Source organism: Brachionichthys hirsutus, unplaced genomic scaffold (genome assembly GCF_040956055.1).
Source record: "Brachionichthys hirsutus isolate HB-005 unplaced genomic scaffold, CSIRO-AGI_Bhir_v1 contig_485, whole genome shotgun sequence".
Classification (NCBI taxonomy): Eukaryota; Metazoa; Chordata; class Actinopteri; order Lophiiformes; family Brachionichthyidae; genus Brachionichthys; species Brachionichthys hirsutus.
Genome location: NW_027180577.1, coordinates 49558 through 58831, shown reverse-complemented (window position 1 = coordinate 58831; position 9274 = coordinate 49558). Strand labels below are relative to the sequence as shown.

General features: G+C 41.3%; 1 protein-coding gene across 1 annotated transcript; it reads left to right on the top strand.

The window, feature by feature from the left end:
• The first annotated feature begins 287 nt into the window (after positions 1–287).
• LOC137916026 (antizyme inhibitor 1-like) lies at positions 288–8078 on the top strand. The gene is made up of 10 exons (XM_068759147.1): positions 288–489; positions 633–806; positions 1329–1501; positions 1734–1868; positions 2009–2090; positions 2202–2276; positions 2501–2666; positions 2931–3046; positions 4049–4269; positions 7449–8078. Exons 1-10 carry the CDS (start codon positions 388–390, stop codon positions 7546–7548), a joined length of 1344 nt encoding a protein of 447 aa, XP_068615248.1. The 5' UTR covers positions 288–387; the 3' UTR covers positions 7549–8078.
• The last annotated feature ends 1196 nt before the right edge of the window (positions 8079–9274 follow it).

Here is a 9274-nt window from a genome sequence, read left to right as displayed (position 1 = left end):
AACACATTTGCAGATTTATCTAACAGGATTCAAGGTGATTGGTGGGAGTAATTGAGGGTAAAATAAATGAAACATTTTCCCCGGACTCTGTTTTCATAGTATCTGTATCTTCAAAAGGCACAAAGCTATTCTAAACATCAGGCTGTTCTGCATTCTGATTGGATGCTCACTGAAAATGACATTTATCCGGGGAGCTTATCAGACGGGTTTAGGCCGAGCGGAATCATTCTGCATTTTATATCTAAAGAAACCTTTTGTTTGTAACGTTCACATTTCTTTCACAGTTTGGTGCATAAGTGTAGGACCCCGAGGGCTCCAGAAGAAGCGAGCAAGACCACTTAGGACTATTCTTGATGCCTGTCTGATCAGAACGGAAAAGTTGAGAGGATGAAAGGGATCTCCGATGAACCTCCGTTTTCTGTGTGCCTGCTGGAGGGCGTCACGGCCCTCTGTGACGTGATTGACAATCACATCTCTGAGCAAACTCTGGTAAGGGCTCTCGCTTGCAGCACTAGCACGTGCGTAAAATTCTGTATCTGGCGATTTGTGAAGTGAATGAATTCTTGAGCAAATGTTTTTGTGTCTGAATTGAGTTTCTGAGTCATCCCGATTTGTGTTTCCTTCGTTTGCAGTCTGAGAAGAATGCGTTCTTTGTCGCAGACCTGGGAGTTGTGATGAGGCAGCACGTTCGCTGGCGGACTCACATGGCACAAATCCGACCCTACTACGCCGTCAGGTGCAACAGCAGTCCGACAGTCATCAAAGTTCTTGCTGCCCTCGGCACTGGATTCATTTGCACCAACAAGGTTGGTGCTACTGAGACCGCAGCGCCCTGCATAGTGAAAAGAAATGCAAGAGATTTTACAGGCTATTCAATTTGGATTACAGGGAGTAGTCGACTTGGGACCCGTGCGACTTTCTACAGGTCGGCTTTACGACCTTTGCTCCTCTGTTGTTGTTTTTGTCTGTTTACGACATACCGAGCGAGCGAATCGAGTGTGCGACCGATTCTGCGGTCTCACCCACGATGTCCACCGAGAGGAAATCGTCTCTTTCTACTCCTCATTTACAGAATCATGACTCGGCATAATATACTTTTGGTAATTTAACATGGGCCGACATCAACTGTGGCCGTAAGTCGACGACCCCCCCCTGTAGCACACCCTCCCTTTCTCTACTAGAGCAAGTCCTCGTACATTGATATATGTAGCTTTAGGCTTTTGACGAGACTCAGAGGCACCACCAAGTGTTCAATGTGCCACAGTGGCGACCCTTCTAATCTTAAAGTATAGTAATAGAAAAACTACTTCTGTTTTCTCTGCTTTCAGTCAGAGTTTGAGCTGGTACAGACCCACGGCGTTCCCTCCCAAGATATCATCTTCAGCGGCGTTTGCAAACGATTATCTCACATTAAATACGCTGCTAAAAACGGCATTGACCTGCTGGTTTGTGATAATGAAGCTGAGCTACGCAAGATTTCCCGCTGCCACCCCAATGCCAAGTACGTGTTCAATAAGCTTTCAAGCCTTGAAGTCATCGATGATGCAACTTAAAAATCATTATTTCATCCCTGTCAAGCACTTTGTATTTATTGTCTCTCCACTCCTGACTGGTTATTATGCTGCAGCCACTTTACAGGATTGCTGAAGTTTGAACTCATTTGAGTTGCGTTATTGTATTTACCTCACCTGGGTTCTCTTTGATCAATAACTAAGATGCTTTCTTGAACGCAGGTTGCTGCTGCAGGTGTCGACAGAAGCTTCTGGCCCAGACGACGACATGAGCATGACGTTTGGCTGCTCGCTCAAGGACTGCAGGCATCTGCTGGAGATTGCTAAGGAGCTGGGTATGCAGGTCATCGGAGTCAGGTAAGCCCAGCGGAACAGCACTGCCTTGACTGGGATGCAGTTAGAGACGGCGTATAGATTGTGTCCAGGCGGCTCTCTTCACATCTAACCGCTCAAACCTATGTCGAATATGTCATCATTCTTCTTCCTCTTACCCGCAGATGTCCCGTTTCCAGGTCCTGCGAGGATGCCCAGGTGTACATTCACGCCGTGTCCGATGCCCGTTGCGTCTTCGAAATGGGTGTAAGTCATTGTTCAAGTTCACGTCTTGGATGATTGCAACAGCTCCAGAAACCCTCTTTTAGCAGGAACTTGAGTTTTGGTTGCTTATTTAAAAGCTTTTCTCTCCCTCAGGAGGAAATCGGCTTTAACATGAAAGTCCTGGACATCGGAGGCGACTTCACCGGCTCTGAAGCTCACCTGAAATCGGTCGGTACCGTTCTGTGCTTTTTATTTTTTTTTACCTGAAATTACGACGGACACACTAGGAATTAGGAAATCAGCACGATTGAAATAGAAATGCGTTTGCATGCACATTCAACGAATCAAGCCCTAATATTCAACATGTAACGTAAAGGTTTGAAATGCACTGTATTTGTTACTGGTTTTCCTCTTTTGTCGTACAACTTCCGAACCACTGTCGTCGCCTGCAGCTGTGCAGTGCAGTCATAACGACGGTGGACCTATGCTTCCCTCCCTCTACTGGCGTTTCCATCATTGCTGAGCCCGGCAGCTTCTTTGTGTCATCTGCTTTCACTCTGGCTGTGAATATCATCTCCAAGGAGGTGGCGGCGCGTGATCGGCAGGACCGGGCCCGTGGTCAGTGGCGTGATATTCACCTAAGGAATAATGGCCGCTTGTCTAGACTAAGGCTAACTCTGCACAATGCACCGAGATTGGTTCAGAAGATTTATACAGCACTACCTTTGAGCCAAAGTGGCCAAGGAAAGTTACAATTGTATTAAAAAAATAATCCATTACACAAACAATGCATTATGTCGATAAATGTGCAGCTCATATGCCATGGGTCAAATGAAAGAGCTGAGTTTAAAAATGGATGCTTTCTATCGTTGCGCTCTACAGACGGTGCGTCGGCCCCCGACGAGCCAGAGTTCCAGTACTGCATGAACGAGGGAGTGTATGGATCGTTTGCCGGCAAGCTTTCTGAAATGCTGATCGCTGCTCCGTCTGTTCACAAGGTAAATCTTCCAGACTTCAGATGTGACCGCAGGAAGCTTTCCTTCTTCCACGCTGCTCACTATTTATGTACAGTTTACACTCTCGCCTGGCGGCACGCTTCCGTCTGGTACCTCCGCTGAGGCGGGGGTTATGTGATCGCCGGCGTTTGTTTGTCCACCTGTTAGCAAGATAACTCGAAAATGTCTGGACGCATCTGGATGAAATATTTTCAGAAAATATTGGGAATGTTACCAGGAACAAATGGATTATCCTGGATTATGGATCACTTTGAAATATTAGGTAATATTAAACCCAATGGAGCTTCAAAATCCGGATTGCGGATACTGCCATTTACTTATAATAGTGGCTTTATTCTTAAAATATGCATTCAATTCAATCACCAACAATCCCAGTCACAAAGGGGTCCGATATGCGCTATCATGCAAACTGTCTTCTGGGTCTGATTCAGAATGAGGTCAGTTCTATCAGTTCTAGTTCTATCTTTAATACCTCAGGAAACAGAACAGTTGAAATCGGCGTAAAGGTTTTGTTTTTGGACCCTTTCAATAATATCTCTCCACAAAGGAGGTTCTGTTTCCGCTGCCTTTACACTGTGGAATTAGTAGTGGACAACCGGATTAGTTGCGTCTTTAAAAGCTCTGGATCTAGATCCAGAAGAATCCACCGTTACTGAAAGTGAGCTTTTTGTGAATAACTTCTAAACTAATAATGACATCAATGTGAATCTAATTGCTTTAAAGGTTTTTCTTGGTTAAGGAATCTATAAATAAATGTCGGACAATATTTTTGGAGTAAATCACAATGTAGGGAGACTGAGATGCTTGGCGGAGGTCTGCGCTCTCCGAGTGCTTCTCGATTTCACTTGATTTATTGATGACAAACGTTTAACTTGCTTTGATATTTCGGTGAGACGACCCAAACTAAACACATTGTTGTCGCCAGTTGAGCGAAGCTATTCTGAGTTGGATGATGATAATTCTGAATGATTCCTTGTGTGTCAGCAGAGCGCTCCCCTGGAGGCTCCAGTGCTCAGCAGCAGCCTGTGGGGTCCTTCTGGGGATGACCTGGACCAGGTAGTGGAGCGCTGTCTGTTGCCTGAGCTCAACATCGGAGACTGGCTCGTATTCAGCCACGCAGGGGCCTACAGTCCGGGTCAGCCGCTCCGCGCCGCCACCGACTCTCCTCCTCCCCCGGTATTCTACGTCATCTCCTCCAGAGACTGGTAAGGAGGATTTACGTCTCCCAACAAAAAGTTGAGGAGGGGGGGATAAAATTATCCTCCGCCTCACGTTTCTGTTCTGGAGAACAGAAAACAACTTTCTACACATTCTGTCTGTTTCATCTCCATGGTTACAAGTTGAACTCGGGCTCATTCTGTCCGGATTTGCCCCAGATGAGGGTTTCCCGGGCATAACTCGAAAACCGTCATGTTTTTCCCCTTAACTTTGTGTATAAATCTATCATGTACCACTAATAGTTAACAGTAACTAGTGTGTGTGTATTAATCTGTCATGCACCACTGATAGTTAACAGTAACTAGTGTTTGTGTATAAATCTGTCATGTACCACCGATAGTTAACAGTAACTAGTGTTTGTGTATTAATCTGTCATGCACCACTGATAGTTAACAGTAACTAGTGTTTGTGTATTAATATGTCATGTACCACCGATAGTTAACAGTAACTAGTGTTTGTGTATTAATCTGTCATGTACCACCGATAGTTAACAGTAACTAGTGTGTGTGTATTAATCTGTCATGCACCACTGATAGTTAACAGTAACTAGTGTTTGTGTATTAATATGTCATGTACCACTGATAGTTAACAGTAACTAGTGTTTGTGTATTAATCTGTCATGTACCACCAATAGTTAACAGTAACTAGTGTGTGTGTATTAATCTGTCATGCACCACTAATAGTTAACAGTAACTAGTGTTTGTGTATTAATATGTCATGTACCACTGATAGTTAACAGTAACTAGTGTGTGTGTATTAATCTGTCATGCACCACTAATAGTTAACAGTAACTAGTGTTTGTGTATTAATATGTCATGTACCACTGATAGTTAACAGTAACTAGTGTTTGTGTATTAATCTGTCATGTACCACCAATAGTTAACAGTAACTAGTGTTTGTGTATTAATCTGTCATGTACCACTGATAGTTAACAGTAGCTAGTGTTTGTGTATTAATCTGTCATGTACCACCGATAGTTAACAGTAACTAGTGTGTGTGTATTAATCTGTCATGCACCACTGATAGTTAACAGTAACTAGTGTTTGTGTATTAATCTGTCATGTACCACTGATAGTTAACAGTAACTAGTGTTTGTGTATTAATCTGTCATGTACCACTGATAGTTAACAGTAACTAGTGTTTGTGTATTAATCTGTCATGTACCACTGATAGTTAACAGTAACTAGTGTGTGTGTATTAATCTGTCATGTACCACCGATAGTTAACAGTAACTAGTGTTTGTGTATTAATCTGTCATGTACCACTAATAGTTAACAGTAACTAGTGTTTGTGTATTAATCTGTCATGTACCACTGATAGTTAACAGTAACTAGTGTTTGTGTATTAATCTGTCATGTACCACCGATAGTTAACAGTAACTAGTGTTTGTGTATTAATCTGTCATGCACCACTGATAGTTAACAGTAACTAGTGTTTGTGTATTAATCTGTCATGTACCACTGATAGTTAACAGTAACTAGTGTGTGTGTATTAATCTGTCATGTACCACCGATAGTTAACAGTAACTAGTGTTTGTGTATTAATCTGTCATGTACCACCGATAGTTAACAGTAACTAGTGTTTGTGTATTAATCTGTCATGTACCACTAATAGTTAACAGTAACTAGTGTTTGTGTATTAATCTGTCATGTACCACTGATAGTTAACAGTAGCTAGTGTTTGTGTATTAATCTGTCATGTACCACCGATAGTTAACAGTAACTAGTGTGTGTGTATTAATCTGTCATGTACCACTAATAGTTAACAGTAACTAGTGTGTGTGTATTAATCTGTCATGTACCACTGATAGTTAACAGTAACTAGTGTTTGTGTATTAATCTGTCATGTACCACTAATAGTTAACAGTAACTAGTGTGTGTGTATTAATCTGTCATGCACCACTGATAGTTAACAGTAACTAGTGTTTGTGTATTAATCTGTCATGTACCACTGATAGTTAACAGTAACTAGTGTGTGTGTATTAATCTGTCATGTACCACCGATAGTTAACAGTAACTAGTGTTTGTGTATTAATCTGTCATGTACCACCGATAGTTAACAGTAACTAGTGTTTGTGTATTAATCTGTCATGTACCACTAATAGTTAACAGTAACTAGTGTTTGTGTATTAATCTGTCATGTACCACTAATAGTTAACAGTAACTAGTGTGTGTGTATTAATCTGTCATGCACCACTGATAGTTAACAGTAACTAGTGTTTGTGTATTAATCTGTCATGTACCACTGATAGTTAACAGTAACTAGTGTGTGTGTATTAATCTGTCATGTACCACTGATAGTTAACAGTAACTAGTGTGTGTGTATTAATCTGTCATGTACCACTGATAGTTAACAGTAACTAGTGTGTGTGTATTAATCTGTCGTGGACCACTAATAGTTAACAGTAACTAGTGTTTGTGTATTAATCTGTCATGTACCACTGATAGTTAACAGTAACTAGTGTGTGTGTATTAATCTGTCATGTACCACTGATAGTTAACAGTAACTAGTGTTTGTGTATTAATCTGTCATGTACCACTGATAGTTAACAGTAACTAGTGTGTGTGTATTAATCTGTCGTGTACCACTAATAGTTAACAGTAACTAGTGTGTGTGTATTAATCTGTCATGTACCACTGATAGTTAACAGTAACTAGTGTTTCTGTATAAATCTGTCATGTACCACTGATAGTTAACAGTAACTAGTGTGTGTGTATTAATCTGTCGTGTACCACTAATAGTTAACAGTAACTAGTGTTTCTGTATAAATCTGTCATGTACCACTGATAGTTAACAGTAACTAGTGTTTGTGTATTAATCTGTCATGTACCACTGATAGTTAACAGTAACTAGTGTGTGTGTATTAATCTGTCATGTACCACTGATAGTTAACAGTAACTAGTGTTTGTGTATTAATCTGTCATGTACCACTGATAGTTAACAGTAACTAGTGTGTGTGTATTAATCTGTCGTGTACCACTAATAGTTAACAGTAACTAGTGTGTGTGTATTAATCTGTCATGTACCACTGATAGTTAACAGTAACTAGTGGCTGGAGAAGAGACGATTGCGTCGTCTCATGCTCTTCCTCTTCTAATGAATGAATCGTGTCTCTCAAAGAGCAGATTGAAAGGATGCTCAAAACAGTGTGTTTATCCCCCCCCAGGTTTGAGATGCAGGATACTGACCTCACCCACGAGGCTACGCTGAAGAACTTCTCACTGGTCCCATATTTTCTCAACTCCTGCCAAACAGAGGCTGCCTGAGTCCAGTGGGGATCAAAGTGTTGATTGTGAACTGGTACCTGGAGAGGTTGCCCTTGAGCAAGGCGCCAAGCCCCACAAGCTGCTCCTCGGGCGCCGCCCATCACTTGACCATCTCTCCATTATTTGCATGTCTGCATCAAGTATAAGAAAATATTTCCCCCCACTGGGGATTAATAGTTAATTCAATCTTAAATTTCACTTCACAGATTATCTGTATCAATTGCTGTTGTCGTCTGGTGCAGTAAGAAATGTATCGCTGAGTGAAGGCGTATTTAATCAGAAGCTGCTCTGTGACGGGGCCTGCTTTGCTGCAGGGTTTGCTTTTCCCAGCTTGATTGGTTGTAAAGTTCAAATTGTGATTTCTTTTTTCTCAATAAAAAGCTTTTGTCCTTCTGGTTGTTGTAAAATGAGAACTTCTGTTGGCTTGTAGTTAATAAATCCAGTTTAAATTTCTGTGGCGACGTCCAGTCTGGGATAAATGATGGGCGCAGTCTGCCGGGGGCGGATTGGGGAGATGTTTGTTCATTAATACAGTAAAATGTCAATGTCTTTCTGGGGTGCTCTGCTTGCAGCAGCATTGTCAGACAGCATGTGTGCCGCAGGCGGGACAAAAGGGTGGAGGGGTAACCGATGAGCTGATCGAGTAAGGATCTATTCAAGAAGGAATTGTCACCGCTGCATACAAGTATTTAAAAAAGCTATATTTTTTGTTTTGAAGAGTCTGATGCATGCTGGCGTTAAACTGTGCTCGTCAAAATAAGCATTAATAAACGGCTCCCTGACAGGATTGTGACGTGTTTCATTCTGACCAGACTCGTGTTTTAATGAGGCGCCTCGATGACCATCTGGACGATTGCTGCTGGTTTTGGATCATGTGTTCTCGGGTTAGTGGGTTTGGGATGAGGAGTTAAAACCATGGACAGATTATATTAGGAACCCCTTGAACAATCCATGCAAGTGAAAGGACATTCTCAATGACTAACAAAGAACACGTGTGAATGATTATGATTAATTTGTTTTTGTTGCAAGGAAAGATGTTCAAATATTTCAAATAGTTCAAAATGTAATTTCGGTTCGGTTTCTTGAGGTGATCGGTTGGCATGCTTTTTTTTTTAAATGCAAACAATAGCACTTGTATAAATAAATAAAAGCGACCTATTTGGGTGATATTTCAAATAAATTAGATTAGAATTATTGTTGTCAATAAACTTGGAAGACTTGGCAGCAGCAGCCCAAATATGACAAATGTTAGTAGTACTAATACTACTAACGATTCAAGCTAAACGTTTTTGGCTAGAAAGGTAGATTTAGTGCAGAAAGCACAGGGGTGCAGTGGAGAGATGGGAGGGTCTTCCAGCTATGGCTTCATGCTTGCATTTCCATTTGTCACACCTGCAATCTACTGGGTCATTCGCTCCGAAACGGGTGCCATTTCCACTTTGCAATTCGTGACATTTTCATGCAGAGCAAACTCCTTTTTTCAAAACCCACAACATGAAGGACATGTTAATCCTCCAAGAAAACATATTTTCCCACCTCAGGCATAAAATCTTTATTAATAATATCCATTTGATTTACACCTTGTAGCCATTTTTGTACCACCCCGTCACGGACAATATGTACACTATTTGAGTGATGGTACATTAAATAAAAAAAATTATCAAATTTTACTGCTCGTAAAATGTCCTTTTTTGGAAACAATCGATAGACAGTATGTTATTTAATC

Bases quoted from the DNA above. Each gene is read 5' to 3' on its own strand.
- LOC137916026 (XM_068759147.1), top strand. From the start codon at position 388: ATGAAAGGGATCTCCGATGAACCTCCGTTTTCTGTGTGCCTGCTGGAG. The intron at 807-1,328 runs GTTGGTGCTACT...CTCTGCTTTCAG, and splicing joins GATTCATTTGCACCAACAAG to TCAGAGTTTGAGCTGGTACA. The intron at 2,091-2,201 runs GTAAGTCATTGT...TCTCTCCCTCAG, and splicing joins GTTGCGTCTTCGAAATGGGT to GAGGAAATCGGCTTTAACAT.